This window comes from Lissotriton vulgaris, chromosome 3_2 (genome assembly GCF_964263255.1).
Source record: "Lissotriton vulgaris chromosome 3_2, aLisVul1.2, whole genome shotgun sequence".
NCBI classification, from domain to species: Eukaryota; Metazoa; Chordata; class Amphibia; order Caudata; family Salamandridae; genus Lissotriton; species Lissotriton vulgaris.
In genome coordinates, this window is record NC_141690.1 from 111,461,587 (window position 1) to 111,485,395 (window position 23,809).

Consider the following 23,809-nt stretch of genomic DNA (forward strand, 5'->3'; position numbering starts at 1 on the left):
AGGATTATCGTTCCTACAGAAGTTTGAATGTAAGTTGGCTCACATAATTGAAGTAGCGGCCAAATGTACTGTTCACATTATAAAATATCTTTTTTCTTTACTGACAGTGAGATCTCTGTTACAGATATACACAGTGTGATCTAATAGGAATTAAAAGCCCCATATATTACCCTTGAACTTTGTCTTGAACTACAAAATACTTAAAGTAAGTTTTTATATATCTTAGCAATATATCAGTTTTTGGTATATTCAACTATTGTTTTTCTAATCTTATTGCCTATTGAAACTATTGAAATATGGTCTTGAGTAGGATATGAGCACCCAGATAATAAAATGTATTTTATGTATGGAAACATGATTTAACACAAAGGGAATTTATTGGAATTTGGATTATGACTTTCTCTCTTTTAAAATGCAGAATGGGCATAGGAAATATTGTTCTGTTGTTGTAGGTATGTGAAAGGATACTGTTAAAACTGTGAATGAATTTAGAAATGATATGATATAGGTGTTATTGAATGTTTATTTGTTATTATTTACAGTTAATTTTGTGGCTATTCCTGAAGAAGGCGTCTAGTACGCCGAAATGCGCGTAGATAAAGTTGATAAAGATTATAGATTTTGCCACTATTTTAAGTAATTTGTTTATTTTTTATTTAAATATATGTTACGATTGTAATGTCTGAAATGTATTACATATTGTGTTATTGACTCAATTTTTAATATAAAGTTTTTTAACAAATCATTAAAAGTGAATGTTTTTTAAAATAATTTTTGGTTCCTTAAATTCTCCCTGACATGCTTGTTTTCTTGATTGATTGAAATTGCTTAGGAGTTATTTCTTACCTGAAGCTATTTAAATCTGACGTAGATCTGTGGACACTGTATTTACTACAGCATATAGGGGGTTAAATAGCAGGAAATATACAACTCCTCCAGATTTAAACAAGTATGAGGGCAGCAGAAATTCATGTAACAGCTGCAAGCTCCAATGAAAATGCAAAGATTTAAAAAGACACCTCAAACGCCTGCCACATGTAAACTGAAGGTGGACAAAATGTAGACATACAGCATTATAATTATGATATGAAAATGTGTTTTATTGCATAGCAAATTTCCGTGGCTTCCCCCAACTTCCAAGTTTGTTTTACATTATAGTACACAGCACCTTCCTTGTGAACAAAAACGGAGTTCCCTGAAATGTCTTCATGTGCTGAAGCTTGAATCAGTTTTCTTTATCTGGTGTTCAACTTGCAGACACTATCATCTGGGGTCCTCACACATTGCAAATTATGCACCGGCCTGTGAAATAACATGATGAACCAAAATTAGGAGTGCAAACATATCACTGGTGGGAATAAAATCATCTTTATTTCTGGTTACATTCCTAAAGCAGAGGCATATCATAAATACATTAGGGCATATTTACGAGGGTATTGTGTCGTGCTTGCACCACACAATGTGGTAAATGCGTCCATGCAAAGCCACTTTGCGCGGCTTTGAATGGCTTCATAAAGTAATGCAATTCAGCGCAAATCGCTTCATTGCATTACCCTGTGTAAGGGAGGCGTTCCATAAGCACTGGAGTGGGTGCTCCCACGCAATCCTATGGTGTTTGACACATTCACCAATCCATCAAACCTGGTAAAACTGGAAATGAACCAAAAAGATACGCCTTCCCAGGTGAGGCTGAACGAAGAGAAATATACTTATTTCTCCTCGTTGTTAATCTTTCTATGGATATTTTTGTGCAGGAAGGTGCTTCTTCATGCACAAAAATAATCCTGCCTACAACATATGCACTCTTGCACCATGGTGCAAGGATGTCTGTTTTGGAGCTATGCTGCACGGATGGCACCAGTGCAAGGGGAAATGACAGAAACCCACCATATTGGATAAATACAGTACATGCCTGCCCTTTCTCTATGATGCACGACAGTGCAGCAAGCTAACTTGCTGCTCTGCCCAGGGCCACCATTCCTATAAATATACCCTATAGTTTAAAGGATGACATGCATTCTATTTGAAGTCCTAATCTAGTTCCAGAGCCGTAGAAAATATTGAGAACAAGGGAACGGCGGGACAACCTCAATGATGGATTCTATCTATTCGAAATTACTATACATGGCCTTGCTGGTTTTCTCTGTTTAATAAACTATTCACATATTGTTCACATATTGTTTAATATATTTTCCTTACGATGATCCCTTCTAATGGGCCATGCTTAGTGTTATGTTATCAAGAGAGAACATAAGGATGCTCAGTGACAGCTGTGTTGCTCCTCAAAATTTTCATGTAGCACTTTTTTATTGAAATTTAATACCATTTTATTTTTTGCCTCTGTTCAAGACAGTTACAGTGGTAATCATTGTCAATTGCCCGTATCACATATTTGGGTCTGAGGCAAACACAAATATGCATAATGAGAGAGGACAATTAATAGCTGTTAGAGTTCAACATTTGACACTGATTTGGGGTTGTCCACGTGATCTGTGCATGGAATGTTCTGGTTATGGTGTTCTCCGTTCTGTACATGCAATACTGGGGGCGAGGGGTTCAGAAAAAATCAATTTCTGATGGGTTGTAGAGGCGGATGGTTTGAAGAATGAAAGCTGTAAATGCATACAGTGTTGTCTTCCTTTCTGTGGCGACAGGATGACTGCCAGTCTCCCAGTCCTTACTCATCCTTCCAGAGTTCCTTCATGTGGTTGCCAGCACTCTGCTAGTGAGTATTGGCCATGTAGGCAGATTACAACCAGGTATGCTTGGAACAGGCTGTGACGTGGCAGGCAAACCCAGGTGAGTTACCTGTTAACTGGTGCGGAAAATCTCACTGCTCTTCCTCCCTCCGCACTATAGAACCGTGCTTTGGCACCATCTCCTTAAGGAAACTTTGCGCCCAGGGGAATCACTTATCACATTGTGTGCTCTATTTCCACAAGAAACACACATGCATACACATGTCAGCAGCGATTTAGTAGAGTTGGAAAGCATTCAAGCATTGGGGAATATTTCCAAGGCAACCATTGAGTGAGGTGTGTCCAACTTGTTTTAAAAATTGACATGGTTGGCTGCCTTTTGGTTTGGGGCATGTTTGTACTGAAGCGTGCCCTTCCGGTTATGTTTGGCGGCCATCTTACTTTTGGGACATTGTTCAGGCTTCCCAGCTCTGAACCAGTTGTCACACCTAATCAGTGTAATTCTCTTGCACATTGCATTTTAAGCATAAATGTATTACTGGAAGAGGTGATAACTGATAGCCACGTCAACATTTACTGCTATTTACTGTAGTATGTTTAGAATGTTGTTTTGGTAACAGTGGTATTGGTGGCAGTAACTCACCTATGTTTGGCCACACTTGTGGATAATATACCGCCTCCTGTACCATTTTTAGAAGCCCGAGAACCCTTTTACTTAATTACCCGCAATAGAAAGAAGCATTTGCAGCATATTTGGAAGCAATTGTTGGGGATATATTCCCCTCTAAAAAATTATAGGTCCTTTTGATATACAATTCAGAAGGCAGGAGCATTTTAAAAATGTTGCAGCTGGAGGTAGTCAGTGTTCTTTTGGAAATGAGTAAAGGGGTGACGCTCTAGCTGTCACGGATGAGTATGCAACTATAATCAAGGCTCTGGATAAGAGATTTATTCCAAAATGGACTTCTAGCCACTAAAGATCCTGATTTAGAAACAGGGTTGACGATAGCTAGAAGCATTCAACACTCAGAGCCGTGCATGAAAGAAATTAAATCCAGTGAAGTTCAATTAATTTCTAAACAAATAGAGAGTGAGAAGGTTCTGCAAAAGGTGGCTAGCAACATGTCCAGCTATGACAGGAGTGAAGCAGTATGTTTTGGATGTTGCAGCAGGTCTCACTTGAGCAATACAAAATGGTGTGGTGCTGTTTTAGGTGTGGTAGGAAAGGACACTTTGTGTGACTATGTCCATCTAACCCTGGACTGAAGCAGAATAGTTCAGTTGTGGTAAAATTGTTAGAGGAACAAATAACTGGGGATGATGACAATTGTATATTAATGCTGATGTTGCCAAAACACAGTGAAACTGTAGTGACATCCATTATGAATGAGTGTCTGAAAAGGAAACCTCTAGAGTTTGGAATTGTGGTAAGTGGGAATGCAATGAAATTTCAGGCATATTTAGGGTCTCATTCAAACTTATGAATATGAAGGATTTTGAATAAGGATTTCAAGGAGTGTGATTACAAGCCTTGCACATTAAAATATTTGCTTACGGGGGGAAAAAGTAGACATTTAAGACAAATTTGAAACAACATTAGAATTTAAGGGCAATTCCATCAAGGGGAGAGTGCATGCTATGAAAGAAGGCTCCAATTTGTTGGATTGGAATGAACAAGGTGAATTGGACATTATATTGGATCCAAATCACCCTCATATGGTCATTTCTAGGTGAAGAGTGTAATATTCAAGCAGTGTGTGTGTGTTGGTCTAGTCAAAGAGAGTGAGTGGACAAAGGAGTAGCCTGGTGTGTTAAATACAAATGTGGGTAAGTTGAAAGGGTTTCAACACCACATAGTGTTGAAGGTAAGTGCCTATGCAGTTGAGCACAAAGTGCGCTGGGTACCCTTAGACCTGCAAGAAGAACTGAAATCTGAACTTAATATGTTGTGTGACTTAGGTATTTTTGAACTTATTGAAGGTTTGGGGTGGCTGGCTCCTTTGATACTAGCAGGCAAGGCTAACAAGTCTTTGAGGTTGTGTGTAGATCTAAGAGATTGTAGTGCTAACATTTGGGTAGATTGCCAACCATTGCCCAATATTAATGAAATATTGGCAACCTGAAAGGGGGCAGTATGTTTTACATCGTTGGATATGTCAGCTGCTTGCCACCAGGTTAGGTTGGGTCAAGAATTTAGACACCTCACAGCTTTTGTCACTCCAGAAGGGGCTTATCGCTATGTCAGGATGACATTTGGATTAGCATCCAGCTCAGCTGTTTTCCAAAGGTTAATGGGCAAACTGTTTAAAGACACACCTGAAGTGACATACTTCCAAGACAATATCTTGATGTATGGTAAGGATAAATGTGAAAATTACCAGAGGTTTAAATGTATGCCTGATATTTTGAGTTCCAGTGGGTTGACATTAAAGAAGGATAAATAAAAAAAAATTCAGGATGAAGTTGACTATTTAGGACGTCAAGTGTCAAAAGATGGGGGAGAAACCCAAGGTCAAAACCCTGAAAGCAATTGACACGGCTCCTTAACCTGTCAACAAAGACGAACTTGGATTTTTTTGGGCTTAATAGAATATTATGCCAAGTTCATGGGACATTTTGCTAGTAAGACGGATTGCTTAAGGGAGGTGCTAAAGAAGACTGTGAAGTATGTTTGATGATGAGTGACAGTGTGGCTACTTTGCCCAAATAACGTCACAAAATAAAGTGGCCGCCACTATTATTTGATTAGCGATTATGAACCTCATGTTAGGCATTCAGCACATCATTTCACATGTTTTTCTGTTCGAGAAGGCCAAAAGTGGTACAAATTCTGCATTTTAGTTAACCCCTGATGAAGTATGGGAATTTTTTAATGGTTCCAGTAAGTAAATACCTTATGATGTAAATAAAAAATATGTTGTACTACTCTTATAAACTAACGTTTTTTTTGTTGTTGCAGGTTTCTGAAATTGTGAAAAGATTATCCATGGTCATTGAGTAAAAATGTCTACAAAAAGAAGATGTGAATTTGTAAATATTAATGAAGAGTTTATATCTAGTAGACAAAATGTTGGAACTGAGATTGATTGGGATCTGTTTGTATTGGGTCAACTAGATTTATCAAAAGTTTCAATGTGTCCGGCTAATAGTAAATGTTCTGATAGAAGAATTGGGCACAAATGTTTGCTTCATGATCTGCTATTTATTGACGAAATGAAAAAACTTTCATCAATCATCAATACAAAATTGTTAAAAAATCATGATGTAGTTCAACAACTGTTAAATGATCACTGTGGAAAATTCCATAAAATGTGTAGAAAAAAATTTGACAAACACAAACTCGCCAAGCTAATAAAAAAACCTAAACTAGTTGAAGACAGTTTTCAATTGAGTACTTCAAGGTGAAAGCGTGCTTCATTTATAGTTGGTGAATTGAAAGATACATGTTTCTTCTGTGACGAAGAGTCAGGGGCAGAGCTTATAAATGTGCATACACTTGAATTGAGTAATCGAGTTTGAGATGCTACAGTTGCATTAAGTGGCTCAAAAGTACTCACCAATTAAGTAGTGGTGATATGGGTGCGACCACAAAAAGTGTCTTGTGAGTTTTTATAATGGGCTTCGGCAAATACCGAACAAACAAGAAAGCAAAGGCAGCAAATTGACATTAATCTATGGCATGATATTAGGTGAGATTGTAAACTATCTCGAAGGTAAACTTCAAAATTCGGAAGTATCTCCAATACTTACTTTAACATCACATCACTCATAGTTTGTCATATGACAGAATTAGCTGTAGAAAATGCAGACACATGTGTAAACCACACACGATTAAAATAAAAGATTCTTGCATTCATACCAGAACTTACAGCTAAACTAAAAGGTAGAGATATTCTAATATCGCAAAATGATATTGCAGAAAAACACACAGTATCTGTTAACAAAATGCTCTTCAGGATGGTGTCTGCCTGGCCATTACCTCTGCTATTATTCAAAAAGAAATGTTTCAACTTGACTGAGAGGAATTAGTGGTAAGTTTGAGCAAAATTGCCAAGAAATGTCAGTAGGCACTGCTATGCTTAATCCAATATTAATTATTATGGAAGGTTGTACCATTTCAAATGAAAGCCCAGTAAATGATAGGAGGAGTACAGCTTTGTCAGTTTCACAGCTTGTTCGGTATCATACCAGTAAGTGTAAGAAAGCAAATCCTTAAAAAACATCGGCCACAAAACAGATAATAAAACGCCACTGCCGCTTTATATTGGATAAATGGTGCATGCTAAAACTCAAAAATGATAATTAGTTGACAATGACAAACTGCACAAATTGGGCGAAGCGTGTCATATGACTGTGTTTGAGAAGTATCAGCAACAATAACCAACAATGTAAGCAATTCTGCAATGACAGGTTTGCGGGTCCAACAGGCCTTCAACTCTTCACTTTCATTAGTGCTGCAATAGACAATATTGATCACATTCTCTCTGCATCTTCATTCACTCAGTAATGAGCGACTACAGGAGGAAGGTCCTTCTCCTACCTGGCCGCCAAGACCTGGAACTCCCTCCCTCCCGACCTGCGCCTGACCCTAGACCACCTCTCCTTCAGGAAGAAGCTGAAGACCTGGCTGTTCGAGCAGCGGCCCCCCACACCCCCCCCCCCCCCCAGCGCCTTGAGACCCTACGGGTATGTAGCGCGCTATATAAGTGTCACTGATTGATTGATTGATTAATTCTATGGAACAGCCACATCTCTGATACAGAGAAAATCAGATTCACAGGTTATATCATCCTTCTTAAAAATTGCAGCAAATGAGTGCACCGAGAAATGTACTTCATCCCTACCAGAGTGGTATTTGCAGTTACCATGTACAATGACGAAAAAAATGTCAAATATACCTGTAAGTAATATTAATGCCTTCCAGCCTCCTCTTATTCATAAAGGACCTATGTGAGATGAATGGCTGCAGATGATTCAAACTCCTGATCTCCATAATCTAACCAATATAAGCCACACCAGTTGGGCTGCGTTCCACTCCAACAGAAGTGGTTCTGTCACATAAAGCCATAGAGTATTGATTGCTACCTTTATTAAATGATTCAATAAATTCTCATGCTATGCTATGCCACTTCTTTGAAATACTAAAGCGTTCACGGACCACAATTTATCCTAATCAGACTCCTGTGGTGACATGTGATCAACCGATAAATGCAATAGCGAAACTTTTTCAGTAGTTACTTCCAAAATTGTATGGGGAAGACGAAATGGTAGTCATGAGGGGAGCATACACTTTGCAATATCATTCCTTGCAGTTTTAGGAGATTGGCTTGATGGTAGTGGCTGGGCCAATGTTTTAGTTGAAGTCAATGTTACCAGTTCCTGAATATCTCCTGATCGGATACATGAGCAGTGTAACAAGGATACAAAAATCAGACGGCGGGGCACTTGGTATTTTTAATAATACTCGTGCATTGATGAAACGGATCGTGTCTGGAGCTCTAATTGCCAACTTACTAGGACAATTCAATACAGCAATGGGAGCCAGTGAAAACGAAAATAACTGTGCTTACCATGAAGACAACATCTATTGCAACATTCGATTTATAAATGATATTAAGGAACTTACAAAAGTGTTTTTGCATGAGCCCTGCTTGCTTGTTTACCGTCACTGTGCTGGGTTGCCTGACGCCTGGAGTGCTCGGGACCCTTGCTGCCAACCCCCGCCTTCACCGCCATCGCCGCTGCTGCCGGGTTCAGAACTACACTGCCCAGCAGCACTTGCGGCTTGCACGCCACCAGCGCCAGTGCGGGGTGAAAGCTCCAGGAGGCGCTTAAAAGGAGTGCAGGGCTCCGGCGGAGCGGGAACCCTGCTTGCTTGTTTACCGTCACTCTGCTGGGTTGCCTGACACCGGGAGTGCCGGGACCCCTGCTGCCAACCACCGCAAACCACCACCTTCACCACCATCGCCGCTGCTGCCGGGTTCGGAACTACACTGCCTGGCAGCACTTGCGGTACACACGCCACCAGCGCCAGCGCAGGGTGAAATCACCAGGAGGCGCTTAAAAGGAGTGCAGGGCTCCCACGACGCGGGACGCGCTCGGGTGAAGCCCGGGCCAAGGGCGGGCCCGTCCTAGCCCGTCACAGCCAGGAAGAGGCAGGGCAGGGCCCCCCTCTGACAACCAAGACCCCAGTCGGAACATAGAACCAAGGGAAAGGTATTGTGCCTAACAGTCTTGCGCTAATTCCTGAGTGATTGGTGACCCCAAAAACCATTTATGACTCTTACTTAAATTTCACATGTTAATACCTTCAAGCTGTTATTCTCCTTGAACTTATTAATCTTTTATATTTCTCTGGTTTTAATCCTTATTTTAATATCATCCTGTATGTTTGATACTGTGGGATTTCAAATAACTGTGCGATACATCCATATTGCTTAGTACATGTTTCTCTATTTAAGGCTCATTTACCTCTATATTTTATTATTAGTGGAGTGCTTATAAAGATTAAGCCCCAACATAGCGAGTACGTTTGTACGGTAGATTAATCTATAGCACGTGTCACTTTAAAGCTAACCCATATTGCACTTTTAATATATTGTATGTTTTGACTCTGTGGGACTCTGAACTGCTGCGCGATAGATTGCACTGTTGTACTGTCCCCTTTGCACATGACAATTTACCTAAGATCTATTTATCTTGCACTTTACTACTAGCGATCTGCCTTTAATCCCAAGCCTATGCATAGTGAGTCTGCTTGTGATAGACTAATCTATATTGTGTAGCACATGCCACTTTAAAGCCAACCTACATTGCATTTTAAGTGTCAACTATAGTCACTGCACTATATCGGGGCAACTAATATCCATGTCCCCGTAGGCATCTTTGTAGGGAAAATTTCTTATTTTTCGTCTGCATAGCCCTCTCTGTTTGCTAAATCATGGCAAGGAGGAAAACTGCTAAGCCATCTACTGATAAATCATGCACTATGATTGACTCTTTTTTGGTTACAGCAGTTAATGTTCTCTCAGAAGAAATTGATCGTACTGAAAGGCGTCTCTCTATGGGCTCAAGTTATATGGGGGCAGAACAGGGGAATGAGGCCAGGGCCCCTTCTGGCATCTCTAGTGAGATCAAATAAATCCATTAATAACTCATTGGTAATCGAGCAGATGGGTCCGGACGTCATTGATGTAGGAGGGACTAGTGGGGCTTGTACTCGAATATCTCTGACCCCAAATTTGATTATCCCTGAAAGCCCCCCGATACCAAAAAAAGACCAGGGGACGTAGAAAGAATACCCTAGAACAGGGGAACCCCAATACTAACTCTAAGGCAAAAATGCTATTAAGAGCACTCATATTGGGAAACTAGGTCCGCCTGCTGATCACTTGATTAGAATAGACCCTACACCTCAACATTTAACATTAGCGACCAATTCTGATAACATGATAGAGCTCCTAAGGCCACTTTACGATAAATTAGATATTTTAGCCAGAGAAATTCATAAGATCAGCGGAGTGCTGGATAAAGTTAATAATAAACTTCAAAATTAGTTGAACAGGATCCAACAAAAAGATGCTATTATAGGCCCCATTGACTTGAACACTGACCGGGGTAGTGAACTTAGTAATAATTCTAAGGGGTGGACCCCAATTATTGAAGTGGAGAATAGGGAAAAAGACAGAAATACAGTAACAGGAAACCCAATTAAACTATAGACCTTAACTACCCCAGACGGAGAGAATAGTGAACAAGCCGGACAAACCTATTACATCTGATCCTGTAAAGTCTGATGGACTAAGAGCACCAGCAAATGGGGATAGGAAAATGACCACGGTCGCTAATTTGCCACCTGAAATCAACGCTTATGTTGTAATTCTGGCCAATGTACCTAAACTTCATTCTGGCCAGGTAGAGGTTTCATTTATGAACAAAGTAGTGTTCTGGTTGACCAATAATTGTGGCTATCCAATGGAAGGGGCAGGTCAGATTTTGACTACATGTAGAGTGGGATGGATCGGGCCCCTGAAAAAATGCTTTGATGGTGACTGTATCATTATTAAGTTTAGTTCACCAAGGTCGGCATATAATACACTCAAAAATGCACCACCACCTTCACTCCGGGAATTCAACACTACTCTTCTCCCTTTAGGGTACTTTTATAGACATATAATGGTGGCGCAGGGAAATGTGAGCTGGCCTTGAAATGGACCTTTGTTAGCCCCCTCCCTGTTCATTCCTCTACCTAATTTTACCATCCCATTAGCCAATAGATACCAGGCTCTGAGCAATATGGATATAAATGATTGACGTGAGGGGCCTATACAGTCCAGTCAGGTAGCACGGGAAAGATATGTACCCAAAAGCCCGAAAATGGAAAACTTCTACGCCAAGAACATTACTAGAATGGTTGACCCATGCAAGCTAGAGCAAGGTGGGACGTCACCCACTAATGTAATATGGACAACCTCCGCCCCTAGTGATTTAGAACATACTCCAGCAGAATTAATTATCACTAGTAAAGAGGTGGAGCATGAAGTACCCTGTCCGAAATGTTACGAAACAAACAAGGGTAAAGCGTATCTAGTTACCATCTGGAATATTGCTGGTTTTAAAAGTAAAATAGGTACACCATCATGGTTTGATTTTGTCTTGGCCCAACATGACATTATATGCCTTCAGGAGACGTGGTCCATTGATCCAATTTATGTAGAGGGTTTCACCTCCCATTGGTTCCCAGCCCCGGCTTCCCATTTGGGTAGAGCTAAGGGTGGCCTTCTGATTTTGATTTCTACCAATCTGAACAAATGTAAAATCAAATGTTCTATTACTGTGGGCACTCATGCTCAGATTATGTGGCTGGTATCCCCCGTGGGTAAAGATGTTATTTTGATCAACTTTTATAATAATGTGTTTAACTCTCTACGTGGTTCAATTGTCCATGCCCTGGAAATGGAACTTGAGAAGTTGACCAGTACTATTAGGAAACCGATTATTATTCTCTGGGTTGGTGATTTTAATGTTCAAATATGTCCATTATCTCTGACCAAAGTTTGTGGGCCCAGGAGGGGGGATTTTGACGATGATTGTAGTATGCATTTCCCCCATTGTGAATATGGTACAGCTTTAAATGGAGTTATTGCTAAGTTGGATCTAGAATTACTGCACTGTGCTACTGATAAACATAACATGAAATGCCCCACATTTACAGGCAGAAATGCAATGTCCAATATTGAGCACATTATTATTTCCAGTAATAGTGTACATTTATTCTCACTACCCTGGATAACGGATCAACCAACCAGTGATCATATTAGTATTTCTCTGGATCTGTTATGTTGGGATTCTAAAAATGTTACTTGTGTCTCTTACAGCCATGTATTGCCCCTATCAGACTAAATGGTGTCCGGATAAAATGGGCCGGTTTGAACTCATCTAAAATCCAGAATGATGTTATCACACAATGCCAGATTGAAATCCAAGTCTGCTTAGTGGAAGAGGTCGACCCAGTATTATTGCTTGATAATTTCGCTAAGATCAGTAACAATGTGGAGACCCCCTAAGGCAGGCTGGTTTGACGATAATTGCACAGTGGCTTTGTGTCGCCTCAAACAAGCCCTGGGATGTAACCCAAGAAATACGGACACAATCAAGGCTCTGCGGGCAGAATATGTCTTAGCCCTAAAAAAGAAAAACTGGAACTTCAGTAATTAGCCTGGGAAGATTTAAGCCAGGCACCTGACACCAAAAATAGTAAATTATTCTGGGACTGTGTTAACAGCACCTTTTTGAAGGATGACCACATACCAGAACTTAACTCCCATATTAATTGCAATTCTTGGGTAGAGCACTTTTCAAAAATCTTTAATCCATATGATAGAGATGTCCTATCCACCTTGTCTAATCCAAATCCTGATGACTGGCCCACAATGCCTCTGTCTATTAGAATAGAGGAAGTAACCAAGGGTATAATTAGTAGTAAGGGGGTAAGACACCAGAACCCGATGGGGTCTCGATAGATCTTTATAAAAATGAAATGGTTTTATGTCCCCATTTTTAACTAGAGTTTTTAATGTTGCTGCCGAGACCCAATTCCCACTATCATGGGGTCAGTCAATTATAATACAAATTCAAAAGAAAGGAGTTAAAATCGATGTCTGCAATTACCGTCCAATGTCCTTACTGGACTCGTCTATAAAGATCATGAGTAGGGTCATGCTATCAAGATTAGAAGCCTGGGTCCAAGAGAAGTCAGTCCTTACGCAAGTACAATATGGATTCAGAAAGGGAGTTGGCACACTAGAGCAGTGTGTCAACCTGGATCTTTTGATTGGCAAGTACACCCTAGTTAAGGAGGGAAATGTACACTTATGTTTTGCTGACCTTAGTAGTGCTTTTGATCTGGTAGTCCACTATATTTCATGGCCCTTACTGTTAGATATGGGTGCCCCCGAAGAGATTATATATTTTCTGGCAAGAGTATATGGGGAGCTGTCAAGTAAGGTGCGGTACGGCCATTTAGGCAAATACACACCCCTTTTTAAAGTCAAAAGAGGCATCCGACAGGGCTGTGTCCTCGCTCCACTACTTTTTTCAATGTTTATTAATGAAGTAGACGTAGCCCTGAAACTGTTTAAGTTGGATGCCCCGAGGGTGAATGGGAAGCCTTTACCAATTCTTTTATACGCCGATGATGCAGTTTTACTTTCTCGCACCCCCATTGGGTTACAGCGTCTTATTGATAATTTTACTGTTTTTATTGCTAAAGGAAAACTTTTAATTAACAAATCAAAAACTTTTGTAATGGCTTGCGGTAGTAACCCTATAACATCTAGCTGTTATCATATTGAAGGCTCTAAGGTTCAGATAGTGAAAACATTCTGTTACTTGGGCATTACGTTTGCAGGGGATAGGTCATGGGCCCAGGAACATGAAAATGCCTGTTCTAAGATGCTGAGAAATATAAATGGTATTTTTAGATTTGCGGCCAAACTGGGTAATCGACGCATCAAAGATATGCTGACAATTTATGAGATAAGATGTGTCACCGCAGCTCTCTATGGGGCGGGTGTTTGGGGCCACTGTCAAGGTAATATATTACAACAAATTGAAAACTCATTTTTAAAACGTTTGCTCTGTGTCCCTTCATCTGCCTCTACGGAATTGATTAATCGTGAGGTGGGCATCAAATATATTTCAGATCTGGCTTCGACATGCCCTCTCCTACTATGGAGATCTATATGGTCAAAAGAGGAGACATTGTTTACTCAATCCATTATACGGGACTGCCACAAACTGGAGAACTGTCTAAGAATACCCTGGCTTAATTATATTATTTATTGGTTTACATTTTTATATAATTGTGATATCCCACTGGACCCCGGGTGTACAGTCTCTGTTGCTAGAACTGAGATAAAATCAATTTTGCTAGCCAACAAAATAGAGGCTTGCTCCGGTGTCATTAAGAACCAATCAACTCTCCTCCTTTATTTGCAACTGGACCTTGTAGTGGGTTTCCAAACTAATTTGTCAGTTGTGACAAGAGCATTACACCGATTCGGGTTGATACGTTTAAGATTGTATGTATGTATGTATGTATAGGCATTTATATAGCGCACTACTTACCCGTAGGGTCCCAAGGCGCTTCGACCGCTGCGAAACCCTTCCTGGCTTCCCTGAGAGATGGTCCCTTAATGGGTATCTCCAGGGTGAGACCAGGCATCCCCGGCGGTCTGGTGGGGCCGTTAGTGAAGATGAGGCAAGCTAATGCCCAGAGTTGCCGAGTGTGATCGCTGATCACAGTGGGCACCGAGGCGAGAGAATTATCGAGTCCGCTGACCCTGGTCCAGAAACCTGCCGCGCCGGGAATCGAACCCTGGTCCCGGGCCGTCCTCTGCTCTCGGGTCTGCCGCCTCTAACCACCATCTTGTTAACTTCCCAGTTATGAAACAGTGTTCTGCTACCCCATGCCCATGTGACGAAGTCTCTAGACAAAGCTGCTGCCTTATGCTACTATTTTGTACGTTTTATTCGCATCTTAGGAAATTTTACTTGAAACCACTCTTCTTATACCAGAATACAATATCTATTAAAGAAGCCATGCAGTTGCTTTTCAGATTAGATGACCCGCAATTGTTTTTTTATTTAACTACATTCCTATTGAAATCTATCAATATTAGGAAAGCTATTATTTTTGATACCTGAATGTATGATTTTAAGGGGACTATGTAATTTAATGCACTTGCACTTTCGAATTTTGACCATATATGTAAAATGCTAGGGACTTTATGGGAATTATGCACTTGCACTTTTGTATTTGGATCATTATGTTTACGAACTCTGATACATTTGCACTTTCAATCCCACTGTTTCATATTTTTGTGATTTTATTGTATTGTTTTTATGTCTGTATTGCTTATATGGTTGATTTATTTAACCAAATAAAAGCTTTCAAATCGAATTGCATGTTAACAGCAATTCGTATGCCAGTGATATTGGTGAAACTCTTATGACTATTGCATCCAACTTAATCATGAGTAATAATGCAAATAAATCTGTGTGTATTACTGACGACATGGGGGGAACTCAATATGGAACGTTTGTTGGAGAATGCCTGGTACTTTGTGAAAAATCTATTTTTTAACCTATTCCTAGAAACAAGTTATGTTTATTTCACAAGGTAGTCCCAAAATCAGTGAACCAAAAAGTTTCCATCTTAAAAAGCAACGGTCCACTTTTCACTAGACTGTATATTGGTTGAGATTTAAAGGAGTTTTTTGCCCATGAGAATCTTGATTATCCTCCATCACGGTCTGAGGAAGGCATGCTAAGAAAAGGGACACAAACTGACATAATCTCTTGTTTGGAAAAGCTTAATGGTACTACTATAGATAGCATGAATACTTTTACACCACTGCAAGTTGTGTTATTATGGCTGGATCAGCACCTATATATTCCAGCCTGATGTAATGAACATACTTAACAAATTGAAATGAGTAGGCATAGTATTTGACTTTTACATTGAGAGGTCTCTGAAAAAGGTAGAAAGAAATAAGCAAGGTTTTGGTCCACATTACTGTGTAAAAGGTTCAACAAATATACCAAAAAACTGGACGACTTTTCTACAAAATGAAGATAACAAAAATGATGTGTTCCAGTCTCGGCTTCTAACTTTGTGAGTCTTGAGATACCAGAGGATACAATTGTAGTACTGACAAAGAATGATAATGTGGGCAACATTCCCTTAAAATGGGAAGGTATCCAAACTTGGATCAAGTTAGCAGTTACATGCAAAGCATGCTAGTGAAAGAGGTCAGAAGTCTAGTTCTATACATACTGTTGATTACTATGTAGCATTTATTGCTCTTTATGCATTTAGCTGCTTAAATCTTTCAAATTTGTGGATTGATTTCGGTATTAGGAAACATCATTAGCTACTACCTAGCCAAGAGTATGCTAATAAACTTAGCAAAAGTGTTGGTGATGGTATTTATTTTTCCATATATTTACAGGCTGCAAACCTGTATCTGCACTTGCAGGTCGTGGCAAGAAAACAGGTTGAGAAATGTAGCAACATTTTCAGGATTTCACGAAAACATTTATTGAGCTCTCTCATTGTCGACCAGATATTTCAAATAACACTTTCAGTCAGCTTCAGCAATTTGTAATTAGATTCTACAATAAGAACATTAAAGCATATTCTGTTAACAAGTGTCAAAGAATGATGGTGACCAAACATAATCGCTCTCTAGAAAATGTATCACCAAACGAGGCTGCTCGTTTACAGCACAGCAAGAAAGAGATTTTCCAAGAGGGTAATGTGTGGCCTCAGTGGTGGAATGTTTATCCTGATATACCTGATCCAGCTCAGTGAGGATGGCGGAGGAATGATTCAGGGCAATAAACCTATGTGGGCACTTTGCCTGATGCTTTTAAATACTGCAAGGAGCTTGTTGAGTATGGATGTAATGTATTGTGTACCCATGTTTTTCATTGTAAACTATTTTATTCTTGCATGTACTAGTCTTTGTGTTTGTGATGGACAATGTAATCAGGAGGACATGTTTTAAATGACCGACTAAATTGTAACCTTTGAAAAAATATGACTAAACTAACAATAAACATTAATAACAATATAATTTGCATCTTCATTCTTTTTCAATAAAAAAATGTTTTGATGTTTAAATGTTTGTATATTATAACAAAAATTATAGCAAAAAATATGAAGGGTGTCATTAAGAATGTTATAGTAGACTTTTGGTACATTCTACATATGGGGCCCAAGTGCCCCTAAAATAGTAACAACATAAACTAGACATTTTTTGATGCACCATGATTTTTGTTTGAAATTTCTATCTTTAGCTGTTCAAAAGTTAAGGGGGTTGCCAAGGTATGTGGAATACCTAGTAAACTACGATATAGCTACAAACTTATCATAGTGTACTATGAGTCAATTAAAGTGCAACATATTTTAAATCCGTGGCTAATAAACCATTACATGTATGTGCTAGAAGACTAATATTACATTTATGATAATTTACTGGCCCTTGCGGTGGCCATTTTGTATTATGACATCATATGCCTAAAATGGGGGGTCAGATTTCAGGCGTCTAAATCAAAAAACAATCTTCAAATGACTACCTAACACTGTGCCAAGTGCCATATTAGTCTCACATTTTACATGATTCTCTAGCTACCTCACTATTAAATCGTTTTATACCGTGGGCGGCTTTTCTGGCTGTAGGGTCCCTCCTATTCCTCCCTGGCGTTTTGGGAATCCTCAGCTTCGTTCAAAATTGGTTAAGGCGATCACTTGCTATTTTGATGAAAACGTGGGATCGGTCTCTTCACCTACGATTCTGTGGGAAGCCTTCAAAACTGTCATACGGGGCTCCGCGCTGTCCCTTATTGCTGCCGATAGGGAGGCTGTGTCAGCTCTTGAGGCCGAAATAACAGAACTCGAAACTGAGTTGGGTAGAGATGATACACCTGCGCTCTTACATTCCCTGGAGCTGAAACAGGCAGACTATAGAGCCCTGGTCACTGACGCTGCTAAGGCGATGCGTATGAATCAGTTGGGTCTTCTATATGATGTGGGTGATAAGGCTAGTAAGCTTCTGGCGTGGTTGGACAAAGCTGATAGACTGAATCGAGTGGTGCCGGAAATAATCCGCGAAACGGGAGAAAGTGCGACTGACCCGGGCGAGATTGTTGAATGTTTTGTGGACCATTTCCGAACAGTATACAGATCTGTGAGTGATCGTGATGAGGCTGATTCCTGCTTGCTTTTAAGCGACATCGCACTCCCTTGTGTGTCGGAGGAGGATAGATTGGCTCTGGAGGCGCCGTTCACTGTGGATGAGATTGCCATCGCCATCAGGTCCCTGCGATCGGGCAAAGCAATGGGGCCCAACGGTTTACCTATCGAACTTTACAAACTGCGACCGGACAAAATGGCCGCCCATTTGCGTACTATGTTTCTTGATGCGTTCGAAGAGGGCCTCCTTCCCCCCGAACAGCGCCTGGCTACCATAGTGGTCATTCATAAGGACGGCAAACCTCGTGACCGTTGTGCCTCGTATCGCCCCATTTCATTGCTTAATGCTGAGCCTAAGATTCTGGCCAAAGTTCCAGCTAATCATTTATTATCAGTGATTTGTGACTTGATCCATCCGGATCAGTCCGGTTTTATCCCCCACAGGAATACGGCTCTCAATTTCCGCAGGCTCCACAGTGTCCTCGCGAGAGCTGAAACTCTCTCTGAACCCGCAGTGGTGGCGTCCTTGGACGCCACAATGGCTTTTGACACCATCGAGTGGCCGTACCTATAGCTGCCCTTTCTAAGTTTGGTTTCGGTCCCGGTTTCATTGCATGGGTGCGGCTCTTGTATGAGCAGCCACTAGCCCAGGTTGTAGTGAACGGTAGAGCTTCTGCATCGTTTCCACTGGGGCGTGGCACTCGTCAGGGGTGCCCGCTCTCTCTACTTCTCTTCGCATTGGCGTTGGAACCCCTCGCAGCGTGGCTCCGTTGGGAGCCCTCGATAAAAGGGATCCAGTGGACACCAGATCTGGAGGATCGCGTCTCGCTATATGCGGACGATATCCTTCTTTATTTCACTTCACCCCAGAAGTCTCTCAACGTGCTCTTCGATGTTCTCACCTCCTTTGGGAAGAACTCCGGGCTTGTTATTAACTGGACCAAATCATGTGTCTATGTTATAGCGGGGGTACTGCCTCCGCTACCCCGTAGGTTTCCGATTCAAGTGGCTGCGGATTGCTTTAAATATTTGGGGATTTTTATTTCTATGGACCCCTCCGTTCGCTATGACCGCAATCTCTATGCTCCTCTTCGTCGCCTCAAGCAGGATGTACGAAGGTGGCGTGATTTGCCTTTATCCCCGCTGGGACGAGCGGCACTTTTTAAAATGATGTCCCTCCCCAGGTTTTTATATGCCTTACAGAATTTCTTCGATCCTGTTCCCTCCCGTTATTTCCGTGAGGTGGAAGGCCTTCAGAGGCAGTTAATTTGGGACGGACGGGCCCGTATCTCCCTATCGAAACTTACGCTTCCATGGTATGATGGCGGTATAGCTTTGCCTGATATCAGGCGTTATTATTGGGCCTCGCAATTGAGTGCGATCAACCATGTGACGTATTCTCCAGGGCCCGATCTCGCTTTTGCCATGGATAAATTCCTGCTGCCGGGCGGCAACTTTAACAGAGCTTTATATTCGAAGCCACCACTCCGGCTTCTGACTGGCCCGACTAGGTGTGCCATGCGTGCCTGGAAGGACGCGACTGTGGCTACGGGTTGGAGTGATAGATTGACGCGCATGACCCCGCTGTATGATTCTGAGCGGCTGGGTAACCTGTGGCGTACGAAAGGGTTTGATAGATGGGATATGATTGGTATTAGCAAGGTGGAGGATCTTTGGGCCAAAGGCACAGTCTAGTCCTTTGAGGCCCTGAAGTTAGAATATCAACTGGACGACAAGGAATACTTTTGCTACCTCCAGGTACGACACGCCCTGCTCTCAACCTTCCTCCCGGGAACGGACATTCCCCAGTCGTCCCCCCTGGAAGACCGTATTCTGGATGGCCATGTCCCGGAAAGCACGATTTCTTTAATCTACAAAAAGCTCATTAACACCAGGGCGGACCTACTAGTGAAACTTCGGGCCTCCTGGGTAGCGGATGGCCTCGAATTAGATGACAAAGACGGGCAAATGGCGATTTCCTCTCCCAAGGAGGTGGCCATTCCAGCTCGGCTTCGATTTGTACAACTGAAGATCCTCCACCGAGTATATGTGACTGGGGTGCGTCTGGTACGGATGGGGCACGCAACTGATGGACTGTGTCGGTGTGGCTGTGGCATGAACGGCACCTTTCTTCATATTTTGTGGGAATGTCCGGTTATTTCCGCCTTTTGGTCTAGGGTGCATGATATGATGGGGCAAGTTACTGGTGTCCCCCTCCTTCCTGAGGCGAGACGCTGCCTGCTTAATGTGTGGGAACCCACGGATTGTACGACCGCTCAGATCTTCTGGGTCACCCTAGGCAATATGATTGCTAAAAGAGACATAGCGCAACTTTGGGGCTCCCACAGACCTCCGGGAGTAAATGCCTGGAAAGATAACATGAACTGGTGCATGTTTCAGGAAAAGACAGTCTATGAGGCTCGAGGTCGTCCTAAGAAATGGGGTAGGATTTGGGCACAGTGGAATGAATACTGGGGAGACATTTGTACCCCACCGCTTGATTATACTGAGACTATTCCCTCATCTCCGTAATTGATGTTCCCTTTGATCAGCTTCCATTTCTTCAACATTCCTTTCATTGTCTCCCTGCCCCCTGCAGAACTGGTCCCATTCTCATATATTGATTTCCCCCGTCCCTACCCCCCCATGAACTAGATATTGTAGCCATCATGTGAGTGTCTTTGTTGGTTGTTTGAATTTCAACAAAATCATAAAATTGAACCTTCCTTATCCTCTATATGATATCTGTACCGTTGCACCGTATTGCATTGCCTTTTGATTTTTTCGCAATTTATTGTGGTTCATAATTCACTTTGATGTCATAGCGGCCGGCCCGTTCGGGTTGTAGGCAGAGGCTGTGTACTGTGCATTTGTTTAATAAAGGTTTTAAAAAAAAAAATAGTTTTATACCAATGACACCGGTATAATTTCTACTGATTCCAGCAATTCGGTCTGGGAGCCATGCTGATGCAAAGGCCGAACAAGGGTGGTGAAGAAATCATCATGTTTGCTTCAAGGGCAATCAGAGGTGTTGAGCCCACTTATTCTACAACAGAGAAGGAAGCATTTGGTTTATGGTGGGTTGAGCAGTAATTCGGAAACATTGTGTGTGGTAACAGTTTTATCTTAATAACAGATCATAAGCCATAAAACCTATTTAGTACTAGTGGGGGTGGTAGAGCTACCCCAGTATTGGAGGAGTTACAGTACAGGTTAGAGTATGCTGCTGGTGTAAGAATATTTTTGATGACTGCCTGTTCAGGTTACTGTTGAGTGAGCCTTGATTCTCAGTCAGAGATGGAAGGCGACTTGAATATGGCGTCTGTAGTGAGTTACATTAATGCTGCCGTGAACTGTGCCCTTTTGGAAGAGAAGTGGATAGAAGTGTTGGCCAGTGACAGCAAGATAAAATGTGTAATGAAGTTTATGCTGATCTGTGGCAATCTTCTAAAGAGGATCTGGTGATTTTGATTCCTTATTTGAGGGTTTCAGATGAGTAGTCGATAGTGAATGGTGTTCTGAGCAGGTGTGGATTGTTATTAGTTCCTTCTATGTTGTGCAACAGAGTTCTAACGTAAATTTGTGAAGCTCATGTAGGCATCCACGCCGTGAAACATAGAAAAAGTTAGGATTTTTTGTGGCAGGGGGTTGATAGGGCAGTAGAAGATAATTTCCATGAGTGTAGTGCATGCATCATGAGCGACAACACCCAGGTGACTTGTCCTAGTCCCAATACTCTCATACCCACTGTGACTTTGCCATGGTAAAAACTGACATTTCTGGACCGTTTGGTGTTTTGGTGAGCACACCATAGTATGTTTGTGTATTAAATTAACTATGTTCCCAAGTGGCCTGAGATCAAATTTGTTGACACAGTGAATTCTCGCGTGGTTACTGATTTTCTCAAAGAGGTGTTCATGAGAGAAGGCTATCCTGAGGATTTATTAACCGATATTGGCACCCAGTTAGTGTCAAGGGATATGGAAGAATTTTTTGAAATGGCTGACATGAAACACATCAGAACATCATTATATCATCCTCGCAATAATGCGCTAGTTGAGAGAGTGAATCAAGTCATTAAAGATCAGCTTCAGTTGGCACTGGTGAATGGGTTGGAATGGAAGTCTGTGATGATGAATATGATTTGGTCTCTGAGGACCACTCTCAGGTAAGCACTCTACCTGTCAGCTTTCACCTTGTTAGGGGGCAGTATTTCTGGAATGAAATTAAATAAAGAATGGATGGACCAGAAAGGTGTTGATGTTGTGAGGATGAGTTGATGTGAGACGTGACGTGCAGAGGAAGTATAGTACCTTGGACAAAGATTGTAGCATATTACGTGCCAAGGCGGGTGATTGGGTTAAGATCAAGAAACCTAGCCTTGTCCACAAAGGGTTATCGCAGGTTCTCAAGGCATGTGCAAGAGCAGGACGTGAAGCAGCATATGAATGTCCTCAAGAATAGAAGGGTCTGGAACAAAAGTTTCATTTAATTGGTGATTTGCTTTAAATACATGTATATGCGTGAGAGGATGGGTGAGGTAGCAGATGAGTATGTGGCCAGCATCAACCTAAGATTCCACAGAGAATTAGAACCTGTCTTGTGAAGTTCAAGGATCATGATAGAAAAAACTATGCATGTTATGTAATGTTATGTTAATGCTATTTCTATAGCGCACGTATCTCCCGGGGGCATCTCAGCGCTGTTGAGGAACCTGATATGGAGGACAACCAGGGGAAATTAATACAGATAGCTTTTAGTTGTTTTCTTAATTTATGGTAAATAGGAATCTCATGGAGAGCTATGCGAAACTTGATCCAGTACCTTGGGGCAAGATAAGAAAAGGCCTTGCTCCCAGTGCGAGTTTTACGTATTCGGGGCACACACAAAAGGGATTTGGTGCTTGATCTGAAATTTTGGGAAGGCACGTAAGTGATACGTTTTCTTTGAAGATATAGTGGGCCTTTACCTCGCAAAGCATTTTAAGGGAGGCAGCAAATTTTAAAGTAGGACCACTTCTTCACAGGTAGTCATTACAGTTCCCTCAGTAAAGGCGTGGAAGGGGTACCTGCAGGACGATTTAGGATTAATCTTGCTGCGGTGTTCTGGATGACCTGTAACTTTGCAAGCAGAGTCTCACCCACTTCGGACAGCAGAGCATTCCCATAGTCCAGTCTACTGATCACCATCACCTGGACAAGGGTTCTGTGGGAGTTAGTGGGGAGAAAGGGAAAGATTCTGCGTAGAAGGCGTAAGTTATAATAACAGGAGCTGGTAGTCACAGCGATATGGTCTTTCATAGTTAGAGTATGGTCAAGTTTTATCTCTAAATTTCTTACATTTTGTTTGGACACTGGAACTGCTCCCAATTGGTGTGGCCACCACTCCTTTGACCAAAGGATTGAGGCTTTCCCCATTAACATGATCTCCGTTGTTTCTGGGTTCAGCTGGAGGCAATTCTCAGTCATCCAGTTGGAGATTGCAAGAGTTGCAGCCGAGAAGCTAATTTTTTCTGATTCTAAATTAGGGCCAACAGTAAACATAAGCTGGGTATCGTCAGCGTATGAAATTATCTCAAAGCCAACTGCTCTACAACCTTTGCTAATGAAGCCATATATGTATTGAATAGCGTCTGGATTAGAAACGATCCTTGGGGTACGCCCTTATCCAACTGCATTTTGTCTGAGGAATAAGGCCTTCCTTGATTACTCGCATAGTCTTCCTTGATTCTTGTTTATTAGTTCTTCCATATTTCAGAGAATGTGTTCATATTTATTTCGTAGGATGCTAAATGTAAAAAAAGAAAATATTCCTAATTTTTCAGTTGTGTATGCTATGCTATTTCTGTGAC

General features: G+C 41.5%; 1 protein-coding gene across 3 annotated transcripts in view; it reads right to left on the minus strand.

Annotated features, from left to right (window-relative positions):
• Positions 1-913: 913 nt before the first annotated feature.
• The window catches only part of LOC147725392 (ADP-ribosyl cyclase/cyclic ADP-ribose hydrolase 1-like), a 355,077-nt gene continuing 332,181 nt past the window's right edge, over positions 914-23,809 (minus strand). The window contains exon 8 of one of the 3 annotated variants that reach the window (XM_086964520.1): positions 914-1,302. In XM_086964520.1, coding sequence (XP_086820646.1) covers positions 1,236-1,302 — 67 coding nt within the window. In that variant the 3' untranslated portion in view covers positions 914-1,235. The remainder of the gene's footprint in view (positions 1,303-23,809) is intronic. The other 2 variants (XM_086964519.1, XM_086964521.1) reach the window with 2 other exon arrangements.